Source organism: Apteryx rowi, unplaced genomic scaffold (genome assembly GCF_003343035.1).
Source record: "Apteryx rowi isolate R43461 unplaced genomic scaffold, aptRow1 scaffold_19, whole genome shotgun sequence".
NCBI lineage: Eukaryota > Metazoa > Chordata > Aves > Apterygiformes > Apterygidae > Apteryx > Apteryx rowi.
The window spans coordinates 2246280-2265314 of NW_020448196.1; the positions used below are offsets into that span (position 1 = coordinate 2246280).

Sequence of the window (19035 nt, forward strand, 5' to 3'; positions counted from 1 at the left end):
AGCTCTTCAATCCACACTCCCATCTCTCATGCTGCTTTCTTAATTAGCAGCAAGTGGACAACAGCTGTCACTAGCCTGGAGGCCACAAAGTTATCAGCGAAAAGGGACACGTGTTAGAGAGCCGTGCTGGGCCAGCAGCAGACTGGGGGCCTGCGAAACGCATGAGCGGCCAATATGTGCAACAGCCCTGGCCAGAGCCGAAACGGCATCCTGACACAAGGCCTTTGCGAGTGACACCGAGAGGATACTCTTCCTACCGGCTTTATTCCAGTTGTTTTCGCATATGACTAATGGCAATTCCAAAAAAAAAAAAAAATTTTTTTTTAAAGTATTCCCATAACAGGAAAAGTTAAACTGAGAATAGAAGGAAATGGGAAGGCCATCCTAATGTCTCGATGGAAATTTGTGGGGTCAATTCAAAGGCACAGCACAATAAAGTCTTTAAGTCTTCCTGAGGTTTTGAGCAAAAATGTTGCAACACAGGGCTCGGGGGAAGACATTTTATTTAAACAACAGAGAGAAACCTTAGGAGAAGATACAATCTTAATTGGAGACAACTGGAGGCTATATCCTCAAATAGCGTAGAAGAAAAAAGCTCTAGTTCAGTCATTATCATCTCTATATTAGATCCTTTGAGTCCAAGTCATTGGTTATGACCTTTTGGTGCCATATATTATTCTAACACTGATTGAAAAGCCTCCTCTACCCTAAATTGCTGATACCCAGGTCAAGTCTGCCTTGTGCTGATCTGACAGTGTAATTCCCTCAGGGAGCGTGTCTAGGAGGAAACTCTTTGGATGATGGAAACTCTTTGGATGATGGCCTGGCTAAAGCTAGGAGACCTAGGGAAGGAAGGCATGCTTGGAGGCCATCAGCTTACTGCAGTGTAAAAGTTACCGCCCCTCAGCTGAACTGCAGTTACTCGCTGTGTGTGAGCTCCTAGGCCACCCCAACTGTGGGGTAAAATATGTTAGCACAAACCACCCTGGAAAACCTCCCCATTGCATTCCAGCACCTACAGTTCAGCAGAGCACGTCAGCCTCGCTGGGCTGCCAAAGCATTGCTCATGCTGTGCATGCTTCAAAGCATATCCAAGCTGGACCTGCTCTGCCTCTCGCTCACCTCCCATGGAGATGCCGCAGGTCAGACTGCAAGAAGAGCAAGAGCCACTGTCGCTTTCCGGCTCGAAGCAGCATACCAGCTGCAGGAGACCTGTGGCCAGGAACCACTGGATACGATTCCCATGAAGAGCAGAGCTTCCTGGCAAGCTACCATGAAATACTTCCACGCATGACAACAGTCCTGTGACAGCAGCTCACGCTGTGCTTTTGCCCCTCGTGGCATCAACCTCGTTAGTAGTAGAAGCAAGACTCAGGCTCAACTTACAAAGTACAAAAGACAGTAAAAATAACCTAACAAAGAAACACTTATGTCATTCCAGAGAAATAAAATAATAGCTTTGCTGTTAGAAGTACTGATCACTGTAATTTGTGGCAACAGGGGAACTAAATGCAATTTGTAAGCAATGAAATGTATTATTAAAATTGCCCACTGCCCATTTGTTAATGAAAAATTGCAATCTCCCCAACGACAACATGAACTTCTTCAAAAAAAGGCACGCTTCTTTACAATTCAGCTTTAACCTACCTAGAAAGCACACATTTGGAACAATTTTCTGAGACCTGCCTGCTAGGCTGAAGTTCTGGCATTTCTAAATATATATCAGCTTTGTGAGCTTAAACCTACACAAGGGAAGCTGGGTTGAAGATAGAAGCATTTCCCCAAGCTGCCAGTAGACTAGCAACACATTTAAAAACTTTCATCAAATTAAGTGCTTAATTACAACTCAGACTTTGAGACTCTGCAAATTAGGATAATCTTTTGGGAAATTTATTAGTCTTCTGCAAAAGAAATTGCAACATAAAAGCCAAAAAAAGCACGGAGCTTGGAGAGTGTTCTCCCATCAAACCACACCTTGTACTAGATTCTTCACCCTAATTTCAGGTGAGTATTCGAAGTGAGATCCTCAACTTAATTCCCGACTCTTGAACCTCAGTAAAAGATTAGGATCAACATAACTAGGAGGCTAAGATGTGAACAGTAACCCTATGCAAAAAGTTCAGAAACACTGATGAAAAGCTTGCTGTACACGGACCTTCTTGGAAGTCTTGACTTGGGGAATGTACTAGAGGCAGGGCCACAAAGTGAACCACTTCTTGGAGAAGGTCAAAACACAGCCACTCTCAGAGTCACTGAAATTTTGCCAGCAAATCATGGCTACTGCCTTGTTGGCCCACTCCATTCCTCTAGGTGGCATGCTCTGTGCACAAAATATCACCTGTATCTCCCCACAAATGGAGGGATACCACCACTACACAGCAGAGTCCAGCCACTCTCACTAACTAATGACATCTCAAAGGCTTTAAAAACACGAATTAACAACCCACTCACGGGCTATATAGCTCTACCGATACTGAAAAGCATACAGAAGCTTGTGCAGAAGTAGACATCACCTGACCAAAGTAACAAGTTATATCACACCGGTAAATGAAACGCGGGCAGAACTTTCACCCGCTATCTCGTCTCACTGCAAACAGCCAGCACTTCCTATCACGAACACTGGAATCAAAGCACAGAACAAATGCTTGCGCAGCGCTCAAAGTGTAAAGCTCCAGATAAACACAAAGCCTTATGACACATTTCCCTTTTTGATTCATGAAATTATTATATCACGGGAAGCTGAATCTTGTTCTCAAAATAAGCCAGAACTTCCCAAGTTTACCACTCCATTACCAGCCTCTTGAACTACGGCTGGAAGAACCACATTCAGCAGCAAGAGAAGCTCTACAGCTTGGGAAAGGCTTGTGTATTTCTTTGCTGTGACATAGGTAGCACTGTTTGCTGACACATCCCTATATTTCTCCAGAATAACCCTGCTGAACCAAAACCTTGTGATATAACCTCTTAGACAGTTTGCATTACAAGCAACAAGAGCGTATGCCTCAAAAAGTTCTAAACTAAGAGAAACAGAAGGCATTAAGAGGTGACAAATAAAGAGGAAATCATGCTGTGGTAGCAAAGAGGATAAGGAACAACACTCAATGAAAAGCAAGTCAAATGTGGAGTTCAACTTTAGCATGAAGGAAGAAGCAACTGAACTGTGGGTTGGAAATACCTCAGAAGCTGAGCTAGGAAAGTATTACTTTGGGCTCACTTGAATAACACATCAGCTATAGGTGAAAGGGGTTCCCCCTTTAACGGCTTATCTTTGCATACTCAGCTTCCGGACAGGTTTGTGTTTGGAGCACAGATTTTCTTGCTTGCCTTTTTTTTTTCGCTAGCCAAAGGTCAGTTTAGATCAGTTAGACCAAGGTTCTGCTGCAGCCAACCATACCCGGACACAGCCCACAGGAGCCTGGTGTTTCCACTGCTGCTCACGGCTGGCACTGGTCGGGAATTTTTGGACCCAAACAATAACTTCTTTTTCCAAGAAAATGACAATTACAGAGATTGAATGAAATGCCAATCAATTGAGAACAAACTTTTTGTGGAAAGGTATCTAAGAGCCTCAGAAAAGTCAGCTCTGTGACTAAGAAGACAGACAGACTATACCAGGAAAGCCCTAACCTATTGCTTATGAAACTCAGGGTGAGGAGAGGACTATATTTCAAGAGCATGCCCTGACTATTACAGGCCTTGAGAGAAACCCAGTCAAGGTAACATCAGTGCTTTAGGAAACGCTAAGAGCTACGGAGCCAGTAGAGATGCCTTCTTACAGAGACAGAAACTGCTGCATCAGCTCAACATGGGATAAACCAAATATATTTGTACCCTGGAGCAAGAATCTGGGGAGTGTCCAGACAAGCCTTTACAAATATTAACTATCCTGAAGTTAAATACCTCTCTGTAAACAATCCTATAGACTTTGATACCATAAGAACTAGAAACTTTTTCCAATACAAAATACCAAGCAAATGAAAATATGGAAGTAGTTACTGATACAGCTTAACGATAGTTAGGTGCTGATCACTTAAGGCCGCACTGCTTCCTATGGATATCCACGTTTTCACAAGATTTTTCATATGGCTTACTCAGAGCGAACAGCTGCTCTGGCAACTGCTAGAATCAGCATGTACTTCCTGCCTTAAAAAAAAATAAAAAAATCATAAGTATATATCGCTACAGAAAATCATACACTCTTTAAAACAATTCATGATAGAGCTTAGAAATCAACTGGCCACATGCCACCGACACTCCCTTAAACAATGGTCACACCCTGTATACAGCTAAAAATGAAATAGCTGAAAGGGAAGATGTCTTAAACAAGTTCCCAGGGTAAAACATATCCGAGAAGCAGTGGCCTGGGACTGATATTGTTCTAACGCAATAATAAATATGTGATTCCAAATCAAATTTCCTTCACCTTCTTCAAGATTCACATGAGATGAGATTCATTTAAGCCTTCCTTTTACACTTCTAACATTCTACAACAGGAAGAAATTCCAGCATTTTATAAAATTGTAAAATAAATCAGAATTGCTGCAGATTAAGTTTTAACCTTTTGCTGACACTGCTTGTAGCGACCGGAGAGACTGTTTGCCAGCTATGCAGAGTTCTGAAACTCTTTCAATGTTGATTTTACACTAAATACAAATGTTTAGTGATCTGCTTGTACAGCAAGTCCCCAACCACAAAGATCTCCTTGTGTTGCAATGCTGCTTATAATACAGCCACAGTAAGACAAAGTGTCAATACAAACACTATTGTATTAATTGCATCTGTTGATTAAACCACCCCAAGAACAGCCTTGTTTCAATTATAGGCTTTATAATACAGTACTGAAATGTTACTGTAAGTGCTGAGATGGATGAGTCAACAGACAAAATACAGAAGCATTTGTAAAGAGACTCTCACACTCGAGTAACTGGCTAAGCTGCACAGTTACACAAAATGATAGTTTTTTTTGACATGGCTTGCTCATATACTCCTTAACTTATTTTTATGTGATGGTCTTTTTATTTTTTGCAAACTTCACAGTCAAAACTGGGCAAACACACATATACTGACATCCATGCACATATGAAAGACTGGTAAACAGGCATAACCAACCTGAAAATAGTTTAAAAAGTCATATTAAAGACTAATCCTTGGGGAGTTCACTATGACTCTCCTCCATATTTTTGAATTTTTCTCCAATCTTGTGGCGCAAAAAACCCTTGACACCAGCATGAGACTGCAACATTGGGCAAGGATCAGACCAACACAAAGTACTGCACCATGCACTAAATGCACATCTTTTCTTCCATTCTTGCTCGACTGAAATAATTTCAGCTATCCCATGTAAGGTTGGTAGATTCAGCCTACCAAAAGAATGGCACCTCTCTAATTCAAAACCATCTGCAATGCATCTTTTAAGGATAAGGTTATTCATCTGGGGTGTAGCTCATGGGATTATCCACTGATCAGTTGTTATCTCCAAACTAGGTCCTCCTGCTTGCAGCTAATCAAGAGCTCAATCTGGCAGGGTTTTTGGTTCCCACAGCTCTCACTGGAGAGGATGATAACATACAACAGGCAGTCCCAGAGGACAGGCTTTACAATACACTCAACTGCAACTCCATCACAAAAGACAGGTCTGCGCTAAGGAAATTGGCACCAGTTCACCTGCAAACACCTAATGTAGGCAAGGCACAATGGCACTAAGCAAGGTATCAAGTTATGAAGCTCCTTAACCAGCCTGGGCCTCAGCTCTTTATTATATTTTCTTGCACAGTGAAGYGATGTCCGTTTCTCCCCCACCACGATTTTACAAAGTACGATAAAAACAAAACCAAACCAGAAAGCACAACAGGAAAAGGGGATTAGAACTCCAGCATTTCCCCCCAAAATACACATAGAGAAGGTGATCAGCATTAACTTTTAGCTCTTAAGAATACCCAGTCACTAGCCTGGCTGCAATTATGCTAAATATTTGTCACAGTCAAGTGTGAGACTCAAGAGAAGCATGTGCCCAGGTGAGTCAACATCCCAAGTTCTGCAAGTCTTTCCCCACTACTTCTCACATCTCATCCTTTCGCTATCACGCTGCACCATTCTAGGAAAGCATTTTGTTTCCTGTCGACTATTCATTTGCTACGAGAGGTGTTAGTTTCACTCACTCACTATGTACAACCATGAAAATCACTTACATCTCCATCTCTCAGAGCAGATATCCCTTTTCTGCAGGGACATCAAAATAACACATGCACTTCATTTGTAATTATCGTGCAAAAAAATTAAATAAATAAAAAAGGAAAAAAAAAAATCCAGGCAAATAAATTGCCTCTTACGTTTTACCCAGAAGGGAGGACAATTACTGCAAAGCCTGCAGCTTGCATCAGTAAACACAGCAACATATCAATTCCAGTTTATTTCATTTTCAATTTTGAGGAGTATTTTAAAAAGTAACAGAGATGTTATAATTTGCAGCTGAATTTCACCTGACAAACAAATTCTTGAGCCACTGGCCAGAAATCACTTTTTGCCAATTGCACAAGAAAAATTCTGGAGATTCTTCAGGGGAACTTACAGCTGCAGCAAGTTAAAATATTTTGGGAAAGCGAGATCTTTTTAATTCCTACCAGTTCACTTAATAAAATCATCATAGCCTAAAATATCCTGACAGATAAAGCAGGCCAGACCTTCCTATTCAATACATTGTAAGCACATACTGCATCAAAACCTATTCTGTATCCTCTCCTTGGGTAAAATAGCAGGGAGAGAGAAAAATAAACCATACCATTTGCACAGAAAAAGCAGAAATCTCTCTACCTAGATCCATTTGTTTTACTCTGAAAGTATTGACAGATGAGTAATGAAAAGTCTGCTGCAGACATAGGCTCTTCTTCAAGACAGCATCAGTTAATAAACTTCAGCCACAGCTGCAAAAATATTAAGGAATTCAGCCAAATGACTCCTTCAAGGGCACAGGAGGATAGAAGCAAGAGCCAAATTTCGTGCTTTCTTAGTCCCGAAACCAAGATCATAGTGTGCAGCATCAATGCAAAAGTGTGTCACCTTTCTGGATACGAGAGCTTTGAAAAACAATTTCAATAAACGCGTACCACTAAGTACTAGTATCTCTAACGTGTTTTTTGTCAGTATGATAACATCTGAAACCTGCTATACTAGGTTGTCAAAGGCTTTAGATGTGAAGTACCTAAACTGAGAAGAATTAAACGATAAAAGCAAATGAAGGTCAATAAAAAAGCACAGCTTGTTAGCTCTCCCCATAGGGCATGCCACAACACTGGTAACATCGCAACAAAGGCTATTTGGCATGGTGAGATAGTCACGTCGGGTATCAGACTCTGCAGCACAGACCAGGACCTCTGTCAACAGCAGTGCCAGCAGAACGTGTACACTGAGAACGATTTCAAAATCGCAGTTATGCTTTCACTTGATGTGGGAAATTTTTGTATCTTGCTAGTGGAACACTAACAGTCTGAATGACCAACAGCTGTAATCTTAGCTCACATTATTTATACCAGCCTTAAGTACTTACAGAACTTGAAAAGTATCAAAGCAATGACATAAGTGGCCAACAACGTTCAAACATTGTTTTTGTTGTTACTAACACTATTACACACCTTGTAGCCAGAAACTCTTGGGATTTATAGATAAACCTATCTGTCCAGCTGCCAGAAAAAATCCCTCAGATGTTTCTGTAGTTTTTTCTTCTGTATCATGTTACCTTCAACCAGAACAAAAAGAAGGGTAAAATACATATTCAGGTGATAATTCTGAACACAGACAACCATGGTCTACTGCCAGGTAAATATTTCTTCCTTATGCAGCTGTACATACCCAAAAGCCACAACAACCTAGCCAATCTCAGCCAATGACGCAAGATATACCAACGTTTGGTCAGAAAGATGGTTTCAATCCTTTACACCTTGGCACTTCCCAGGCTGCCAGCCAAATGAAAGCTTAGAGAAATTTTCATGTATATCACTTGTGGTGTAGCCGATGTCTCCCAGGAGACCATAAGTATTATAGTGAAATACTCACCTAAGATTTGAGGTCTAATGATCAAGGCTGTAATTCAGGATAAAACCTAAGAGTAAGAGCTGCCAATGCATACTTAAAGAATTTGTATAAATGCTTTCACCTGAGACAGGCAGGAAGCAAAACCACCTTTCTTTGAAGTCTACCTGGAAACGTAAACATCAAGCGATGACAACCAAACTGTCTCCTTTCGCAATTTTAGGGGTGCATTTGCCCGGCCATTTTTACTAAGAAACTTCAGCTTTAACCAGCAGCCCACCCTTCAGCGTCCTTGACAGGCTCCTCCGATCTGTCCCCAGAAGACACACATATTTGCTTTGTTCCAAAGGATTTTGCTTTTCTTTGGCATTCCTCATTCCAAGCCAACCAGATCCGAATTCAAGTAGCCTTTGTTCTAACAGCAAAGAAAAACATTTTTTATCAGCGTTTTTACCTTTCGGCCTGATGCCAAATCATCCCCAGCTGATGGAATGCAACACGGCGTCTCCCTAGGCTGAGCAGCACCAGGGAAACTGAAGAAATTCCACTTTAAAGTGCCTGTTTCATCCTCAGGAACTTGCAGCAAATAAGGTAAAAATGTCGCTAGCCCACAGATCCGCCACTAGTAACAGAGTTAATATTAAGTGAGCTCTTGCAGGCATCCCCTTTGTGGTGCATAAGGTTCCTTCTTCAGTTCTCGCAGCAGTGATTTGCATGTGAGAGGATTTTTTTCAGGGGCAAGGGGTCTTTTCTTAACTCTGGTTTCCTCCCCGGAGAGTCAGGCGGTGTCGGGGTGAACACCACAGCAAAACAGTGCCTTCACCTTAGCACTGCAAGCAACAGGCACGCCAACCTGGGAAGGCAGCGGAGAAGAAATGCCTTACCTGCCTCTGCCTCAGCCAGACATACAGTAAGCTGTTTGCTAAATCATTGCATTTAGCTTCACGAAATTACACTATCAAGGAACATTAAAACTCTATTTGAATAACTACCCAAAAAGACAGAAACCTGCCAAAGGCTGGGATTCATCTCCCCCAGACTTCACTGTGTAAATGTTAGGCATCATGGCCTACGCTAGTCATAGTCACCACAGGCTTTTCCCCCAGCCTGTGGTGAAAGATTGGCGTTTCCAAAATTGTACACCGCAAACTGAAACATTTTGACGGCTGCTTGAAACCACGAGGGACTAGAAACTATTAGAACACAGATTATATTATACATAAAAGGTATTTTAGCCTTTGTATACACAAAATTGTACCTGTTTCAATACAGGTGCAATTTTAAACCACTTTAGCAGAATTGAGCAATTCTGAGCAAGGATATTCTCAAATCTTTAGAAACTTCTCTTTTATGAATTTATCTTACCTTCATAAATTTAGAGGCAAAAGCTTAACTGACACCATCAGTTTTTAACACAAGTGTGCTGCTGCAAGAACTTTGGGGAGGATATGAGAAGTCTCTACGCAGTGAAGCATCTACAGCCATTCATTCTTGACCTTGTTTCTACCCAAAGGTTGCAACAATTAACCCAGCTGAGGCTAAACTAGAGTAACTCACTGCACAGATTTCTCATGTTTTTTGAGAATATAATCAGATTTATCTCATGCCTGTGAATTTAACAGTGCAAGATAAACTAATATAAGACAAATTTAAATTAACAGAATGTCTGTGCAACTGAATGAGCAGGTGATCGCAGCCTCAATTAAATCCTCAAACAGCAACAGGCATCAACCAGGTCTTAGTTAAAAAAAAAAAAAAAAAGTGTTTTTTTTTTCTATGAGCAGTAAAGCTAGTGAAACTTTATCTACCCCTCTCCCAACACAAGAAACCTAGTTTCCTCACCTCTCCCTTGGCACTCCTCTGAACAAGAAGCACCATGCGTGCCAGTAATTCTGAAATTACACATGTRCCAGTCGATGCTGGATGGCCAAATGGAGTATAGAACAACCACGCTGTCCTTGTTGCTGTAATAAAGACATTATTTCGGGTCTCTTCTTTCTGTTCAGTCTTCTTCAGAAAGCGTGCAGGAATTTAACTAAACTTCTGATATCTATTCCTTTGCAAAGTTTGACTGAAATTGGTGAACAAGTCCAACAGTTATAAGAGAGGATGGATGGCCAATCACTGTTCCTTATGAAAAGATGCTACAAATTAAGTAAGAGAGGTACACATGCAAAATGCAGCTTACCTTTGAGCAGACTCCCCAAATTGTGTGTCAAGATTCAATGGTTTCTTCAGAGGGATACTGTCCACTTGAGTATTACAAAATTGGCCGTAATTGAGAGGGCAGCCTCATTGTAAGCAATGTAATTTGAATACTGTTTCTTAAGTTCCTTCAAAAAAATTTAGCTAGGCTCTTCAGCAGCTTTCCAAAGAGCCTCCTCTGCAAACTACAACACACAAACTGACAGGAGACAAAACCGTCACTGTTCTCAGTGACAAAGATCAAACGGCTATCTACAGAGCAGACCAGCTAAACTGAAAACAGAGAAACTCCCCACCCCAATTTCTGCCAGATATGTTATCTCAGGAATCGCTCATAAAGCTGTAAGGCAATCAAAACCCACAGTCACATGACTTCCATACACAGAGCATCTTTTTGGGTACTGCAGACTTCTCCCACATGGTATCCTTGGGAAAGTAACTCCAAGTGACAAAAGAATAAACCCAACCCATGCACCATTATAATCATGCTCCATCAAAAATCTGCCATTAGGCTTAATACGTAGTTCCATACACCCTTCCCAAGGACATTTATAGAGACAAACCACCCCCTGCACAAGCCAATGCTCAATGTTTTCTGTAAATTCATAGATGAGCTCTAACCAAATCTGCTGGTAGACCTTGCTAGTTCCTCAAACGTATTATTCTGGTAAATAATTTAGTTTAAAGCTTCTTCTAATTAGAAATGCAGAACACATACATTTTAAAAAATATTTAAGATGGTAAAAACATATCCAAAAAGGGATATTTAATTTCTTTGAATATGAAAGACTCAGCACTCCTAACAATAAGATCCAAAGTTGCTTTGCAAAGTTAAGCAAAAAACGAATGGGAACAATCTGCATTTTATCTCACCATATTCAAACTGACAAATTTAAGTTACAGGTAGAACACAAAATAAAAGGATAATGTAACTCCCAAAGGAAATTTGTGTTTTAAATAGTATTGTCCTGCTAACTGAAGTCCACCTTTGGAATGCCAGAAGAATTCACAGATACTGCTATCTAGAATTGGTTGGAATCAACTACATAACCAGAACTAAAATATTGATTTCCCCGGATGCCCTTGATTACATGATGTTTGGTTCGTAAAGGAAACTTTCTAAATATGGAATTAATTCCTGAGGCTATTTTACCACCTCTTGGGCAGTAAGGACAGGACAGATTGGTAGGCTGAAAAGTACAATAAAAAATTCAAAAGGTAAGGGATAAAACATGCTGTATATGTAAAGACACTCCTTTGCTACCATTTCAATAATTAAAGACTACCTGCAAACTACAGTTTAACACTCCTAGACTATATATTTAGTGTACTGGTAACATTCTGTCAGGGTTAAATGTTCAATCAAACAACCAAAGCTGCAGCATCTGATCACTCTGATTTTACCAGCTATAGGTAACTCTTTCCTGATTTTGAACCACTACTGATTTTTTCCTTTCTTTCCAGAAGCCTAAGGAGAAATGAAGAAAAATCTCATCTCTTTTCTTTCAAAACAGAATTGTCCAAGATTTTAGTACATGAGGGCTACAGTTAGACATCCTATCTACCATACAAACGGACTGGTTCAGCGAATATGTTAGGTACGCAATAAAGGGTCCTTTCGTTAGAGAGAAAGAGGGAGCGCGCACAAGCATGCAAGCAAGCTTTAACCTTTCTCCCTCAACAGAATAATGAATTAATATTTCCTTAGAGGTACTGATGGCAATACCAAGATCTTAACTTGATTTACAAAATGCACAGTATTTTCACGGCACCAGAAAAGCTCTACACACAGCAGCATAGATCCTTATCCAGGGAAAATAAATGAAAATAATGAAAAATACAATTTGCTTAATCCAAAGAGCCTTAGCCCCGTCATTAAGAAGTCCCTTCGTCCACTGCCACCCATGTTGAACTGACCGTCTCTGTGGTATAAAAGGGGAGCCAAAAAAATGAAAGAAACAAACCCAAAGACTAATCACAAAGGCTTAGAATTTTCATACAGCTCTTGTCAATTCTAAAATCTTTTAGGTTACTTTTTAAATTATCACAAAACAGAAATCAAGCATATAAAAACTGATCCCCTCACAGCTGACATCCTATCTCCCAAACCACTAAGTAAATGAATGCCCCAATACAAACCCTCTCTTTTTTTTTTTGCTTGTATTTCTATCCACTCCTTCCTTGAAAACACTCTCTCAAACTCCAGAGAAGATGAGCAGTAGTGACTAAAATAGCAAATAGACTTAACCTCAAGAGATTGTTTTAAAGCTGAACAGCTTTAAGTGAAACATGCAACACAAATAAAAGTGGACCAATAATCAAAATCATCAGCTTTCTTGGGATGCTTTATATAATATGTGGGGACAACATTTCTTTCTCACGTAGATTAAATTGTTTCCTCTGTAGGCATCAATGCCACACCCACTACAAGAAGAGATCAGAAATATATTTTTAAGAGTGCATGCTACGGATCAGGTAACGTAGCTGTAAATTTGTCAGGTCGCAGCAATGCGAACAGCAGACCTGAAGAACATTCCTTTGGCAGCATGTCCTAACCTGCAGGATTCCTCCAGCTCTTCTGGATTGCTGAAATTCATCTTCTCTCTCTTTGCCTCAGAACAAACTCCTATGAAAGCTGCCAGTAGCCTCCTCCTTGCCCGTTTCCCCTTTTTGTCATCCTCTGATTTTTCCCATCTACTCCACTTGCATGCAGCTTAGCCCACCGTCCCCCCCTCTTCTAACATCTGTGGCTTGGGCTTCCTCTCACTTCTTTTCTGCTCTTTCCAACCTTTCCATCAGCATCTCCCACTCATGATGTCCCTTCTTCCTTCTCTGTCTTCCTTTTTTATACGTTTCGGAGTTCTGGGGCTGTAAATTTAAACTTGCAGATGTGAAAAATACATCCAGCTTTCCTCCAGCCAGGCCTCCCTTTTCCTCTAAGCTCTACTAAAACACCAAGAATGACACACTGTTCTCCACTACCATCCCCTCATTCCATAACTTTCTCCTGTATTTCTCACCTGTACAACATGAAAGCCAAGCTTCAGTTATATAGAGAAAGGTGACAAATGACAGTGCTAATATTCTTGCCAACAGGTAAACACTTTTACTACTTCTTCCACATTGCTGTCAAGACAGTGGCTGAACCCCATCATTTGCTCATGCCGAGAGCTTCTGCTTTGGTTTTTCATCTATCATGTTTTCTTTATCAAATATTCAGGGGGGTGCAAGACAATAAAATTTGAATTGTTTTCAGAGAGAAAAACATATTCTGTTATGAATTTCTGAGAAGCTGAAAGATTCCTCTCCCTGCACAGGTTTTTCTCCAGATACTACAAAATCACCACAGGAAGAACACAGACTGGCAAGATCCATTTCACTGCTACTGCAGTGAACTGCAGACTGGAAAGATTCATTTCCCTGCTAAGCAACAGCGCACAGAGGTCAAGAGATTTTAACTGTGCAAACTGACACTGGTGCTAACACCCCCAAAACTCCAGAGCTCTAGTTTCGGAAGAAAAATGTGGGGATGACTGGCACTGGAAAACAGAACAAATTATATCCTCTACGTGTAGCCAAACTTGGCAAAATGATGGGGGTAGTTGAGTTGTAAGAGAGAGGAAGAAGGCTATTCAATCACCTTACCTGTAGTTCTGACATATAATTTATCAGCTTTTAATATACTGCATAGTTTCTGGAGGTTTTTTTTTCTGGCACAGAGACCAGTGATGCTCTCTGTCATCTTACCTTTGCTGGGGTACAAGGACACTCAAAATTAGATATGTTTGCTATGATAACAAACAATTCCAGCTGTCACCCCTCAGTAGTTCAAGTGAGGACCATCTAGGCTTCTCTGGTAATATACCTAACAAGCGAGTGCTTGGGTTAGGTCTGATTAGCCGTCAAATGCCTCTGCCAAGGAAAAGTATAACGTATCTCCAGTTTCTTTAGAATAAAGCCAAGAAAGTTGAATTTCACATTCATCCATTTGTCCAGTTACAGTTAAGATGCTAAAAGGGTCCAAGATAAGTGCTCTCCTTTCAAAGGGTTTGTAAGTCAACAGCAAAGTTTATTTTGCCAATTCTGCCCACAGACTTTCAACTCTGGAGTAAATAAGGGGTTAATATATATTTAAAAACAGAGTCCTTCTAGTATAGCACAGGGGCACTTACTAATAGATGGAGTCATTAGAGTGTCAGCTGAGGTATCAACTGCAATTCAAAGATTTCAAAAAGAAGAATGGATCCCTACAAAAACCTAAAAGAAGTAGTTATAGACTGACTCCCTTCCCCAAGRACAAATATCAAGTTTCCTCCAATCATGCAATAGATTGCAACAACTCAAGCCATGATGATAGATTACAGGTCCCTTACAAGTAGGAAATGATCTCTGCAAGTGAAACAATAGACCCAGACGAGGGACACTTGTGTTGCATTCTTGAGTGTCAGTGAACTTCCACTAATGTCTCTGCTTGCCAGAAGGAGGTTAGCAAGAGCCAGTAGGAGTTACCACCCCATACAATCACACCAATAGATATATTTAGTCATTGCAGTTCAAGGAAAACGATTGCTGACACTCAAAATAAATTTAGCAATTGTTTCCAGCTTCAGCTTTTTCACTGACTAAGGCACAACCCAGCTGCTTCACATTCCATTAGACTTCAGCTGTCTTTTCTTCTCCACTTCTTGTCCACTCCTTTCTTACAACTGCTATGACCATCTCAGTCTTGCACCAGTTATCCTGCAGGCTACATTTCTGAACACTCCAGCTTTGAAGCTATGCGATAGAACATCTGTCAAGCCTATGTAGACTTATAAAAAATGTAAAATCCTGCTCTATGTGCCATTTCGAAGAGGCGCTAAATACTGATCTTTGTGTTGTACCTGTATTTTGCCTCCACACAAAATTAGAGTTGTCAATGCTTTTTAAGCAATATACAATAAAAGGCACATGTGAGGTCATTATGCAAGAGCCATATAGTAGAAAACTCAGTAGATGCTTAAAGGAAGTAAGAAAGAATTGCAACTGAATTACCTTTAAGGTGGTGAACTGAGTCTTTAGAAGAATTTAATCTTCAGATCCCAGGTTAAGACATCTCACAGATTTATTATTTGGCTTGAAAACCACCAGTTTAGTAAAGCAGCACCTTATATTGGTCAAGTGCAAAATTTCTAAATAACTTGAAAGTCTTCACTTACACTTGAGAACAGAGTATAGTGGTAAAAGTAGAGCTGAACCAAAAAAAGAGTTCTGCCTAGTAACTCACCTAAGCATAACTCAGAAAAAGGAAGAGAAATTGCAGAAAATTGTATAGATGTAAAAATACAGAGGATAACTTCTAGACTAATTGAATGATCAAGAGATGACTAAAGACAGTTAAAAAATCTATTTTTCAAAATATATCATACCTCCAAAAAGAAGATACCTGGAAATTGCACCTTAATACAAAAACATTCACAGATGAACAATTCAGACTGATGTAAATCAGCATGGAGGACTCCGGACAAACAGGAACATTCCTCTAAGGATGTATCCGATCAGGCCCTCTGAATTGTACTGTTTCTTTTATTTTACCATTCTCCTTAAGAACAAAGTTCTCCCAGGATTATCCATGTATGTTTATGCTAACAATTTTTAAAGGAGGAAACTTCACAGATGAATTTGCTTATCAGGAAACCGCTTATCATTAAAAGGTGAAGATAACAGCATTTTCAGTCTTAGTCTGCTGGGAATAAATATCTCTACTCAACTTGCCATAAAACTGGATATAACTGACTGCACTCCAGGTAGCTAAACACTTAGCACAGTTGTCTCAACGTTAGCAAGACAGCTATTGAAAGGGCAAGCTTATACAGGATGCGAAAAAGCTTGCAAAACAACTACAAGATTAGGACCGAAAATATCAACTAGAATAAACCTTCAAGGTGTGGCATCCATGTGTTCTTTGGTTGTAATGAAGGGTGTTATTGAATGGACCTTCTTCATGGAAGAGCTTTTGTTTTATACCTGACTGTGTCTAACTGCTCCCTTACTCTCCCTGAATGATGCAGAGTAGTTCAACTCCCTGGAGCATGCAATCCATCAGGTAAATAAATACAGGAATTCATGTATTGCCATGGTAACAGGAAAACCAAGCAGAGTCTGCTGCCTTCTCCACTCTTTCTTGGCATCCTCATTTTGGATTACAAATCAGAACTGTAAGACTAACTACAGTGAGAACAATTATCTTCTGAAAGCAAAGACAAAAAGTCACAAACACGATAATTTTAAAGTACAGAAAATACAAGGTTGGATACTGTTCCTTCTCCTTAAGTCAAAGGGGGTTCTGCTTTCAAAATGTATTTGGAAGTCTCCTGACTGAAGCTTAAAGGAACAGGGACTCTAATACTAGCAAAAAACAAACGTACTATCTTACTCTACATTACCAGATGGCTCCCCTTCACTCCAAAGCAGTGCTCTGAATCACTCTATAGTGACCCTTCTGTGGATTAAATAGCAGTACTGCAAGGCTCCAGAGGGAGTCTTGTCCACTTTTTTTGGAGGACAGGATGGTAGCTATTATCTGTTATCATTTATTATAGGTTTTTATTAAGTGCTGACAATGTGTTTCATTTAAGGACCCAGGGAGCAGATGTATGTAAGATCTCCAGGGATCTAACCCTTAAAAGGTACCACTTTTTTTTCCACAGTCTGACTGGATGGACATTTTCTTCTTCCATATGAATACTCAGAGTCCAATCAAAGCCTAAATCAACTCTGAAGATATTCAAGATCACTTGTTATCAGTCAATGGTCCATTTTATTTACAACATACTGGGTCTTGCATGTATTTCCATTCCCATAAGAAAAAAGCAAATACAAATGTACACAAATAGGCAGATCTTAGACCTCATAGCATCTGTTTCATGATTCTATATCCTTTGTTCTGGTATTGCATGTATTTTGACAAATATTATCCCAGATTTACTGCAGTAGTATAGACTGTGTTTATTAGGTGATGCTATTAACCAAACTGTCTGTCAGTCACAAGTTCAAACGCTTAAAAACGGTGATCAAGTGTGTACTGTACTGGAACAGCTGGATTCCAGTCCTCCTTCCCTCCCTCCCATCCTCATCTCCTCCAGTTTACAGTTGGGCTGGATTTTTTTTTTTTAAATACCCTTTTTAAAGAAATGAAAGTAAAAGCAGTTGAAAGAGGACAATTTCTGAGATTTACAGTTGCTATTACTCAGCAAATCATCACTACGATACACATCCACTACAAGCAATCTCCTGAATGCCTCTGCATCAAGACTTCACCCATTGCATCTTCCAAACTGTACATTTACAGCACTGACCTGGGGACGGATCCTGCATGATGTCTTGAGGTCTTCAATGGGAGTTCAGTGTGTTGCAAGGTCGGGTCTCTAGGTTGCGCAGAATATGAGTTTTTTATGGTATTTTTGGCCTTTCTGTTCTATTGTTTATGGAACAGCACTGCATTTGTGTCTACAGAGTCATCTTCCCGCGTTTGAACTCTTCACGCTGCTTCRCTGGTGTTGAGTTATATTTACTATTCTCACAGGGTTATTTACTGCACGCGAATAAACAAAATGTGATCACTTATTTATACATCTGTAATTACTGTCTATATCGCTATCAGCATTTACTAAGATCCCAAGCCAAATTCACCCCTAGCATAAACAAGCGTCATCTCTTTTAGAGCTCACCCCGGGTCTATATATGCTGCTAACACCTTTCTTCTTTTACTCAGTTACCTGCTTCCAGGATGAAAAGCTGCAGTGATATACCAACAAGCATTAAAAAGATACAGCCAGAATCCCAAAGCAAAGCATTATGTTGCGATACTATGTAAGGGCTTGGGCATTGGATTAACCTATGATATTTCTGGAATAACATTTGTCCTGCGATGGGATGCACACTTGTTAGACAGTAACGTAGTGCTGAGAGCTGGAAACACGCCTATGTACTGCACTTAAAAGCTGGCTGCGAGGCAGCTTCTCCCTCGAGGCCGCCCCAGAACTGTATCTCAAGAAAACATAGTCATGTACAGTGCAGCACAGAAGCCAGAACAAACCGGGACGGGATGATCAAAACCAGAAAACGCAGCTACCAACTTTACTCCTTTGAAAAAAGGAATCTTTCCTAAAATCAATGGCTGCTGTCCTGGAAAGCCTGAACGCGGGACTTCACACATCCCGACTCGGACTGCTACCGCACGCTCCCCAGCAGGAAGCTGTCTAGCTATTTCTTACGCTAGAAAAAAAAAAAACAAAATACAAAACATTGATTTTTCTCTGCTAATTAAAAGCAACATAATTAAACCGAATAACTTCACTGCCTGATTTGCAAAAAAACACTAATTGAATCTTTAAACATACTGCTCCTGCTACACAGAAAAATCAAGGGCATCCAGCCGCCTCGAGTGACACCCGAGCTCCAGGAGCGCAGAGGGAGGCGACAGCTCCGCGCGCCCGCAGGGGACCGGAGCACGGGGGGGCCAAAGCGAGCGAGGGACCCCCCGACACTCGCCCCCCGCCGCGTCCTTCCTGCCCCGGCACAGGCGGGAGGACGAGGAGAAGTTGACGAAGTTGCCACCAGGCACCGCGGAGTAGGCCCCGGAGCGGAGCGCTGCAGCGCCCCGGCTTTGCTTTGCCCTGCCTACAGCGAAAGGGGGGTGCAAGGGGGGGGGSCCCGAAATAATTAATTAAATAAATAATTAAATAAAATAAGGAAGCCGCGGTCTGGAGGCACCCGGCAGCTCCAGGGCTTCCCCGCGGCGGGGCGGCAGCAGGGAGGGAGGGA

General features: G+C 40.8%; 1 protein-coding gene across 6 annotated transcripts in view; it reads right to left on the minus strand.

The window, feature by feature from the left end:
* Positions 1 to 18523, minus strand: part of RAPGEF1 (Rap guanine nucleotide exchange factor 1) — an 89961-nt gene extending 71438 nt beyond the window's left edge. Inside the window, exons 1-2 of one of the 6 annotated variants that reach the window (XM_026062140.1) lie at positions 18348 to 18523; positions 17568 to 17803 (exon numbers count right to left, since the gene is read on the minus strand). In XM_026062140.1, coding sequence (XP_025917925.1) covers positions 17568 to 17586 — 19 coding nt within the window. In that variant the 5' untranslated portion in view covers positions 17587 to 17803; positions 18348 to 18523. Of the gene's footprint in view, positions 1 to 8479; positions 8501 to 17567; positions 18140 to 18347 lie in introns of those variants that run through there. The other 5 variants (XM_026062142.1, XM_026062143.1, XM_026062144.1 and 2 more) reach the window with 5 other exon arrangements.
* Between the last annotated feature and the right edge of the window lie 512 nt (positions 18524 to 19035).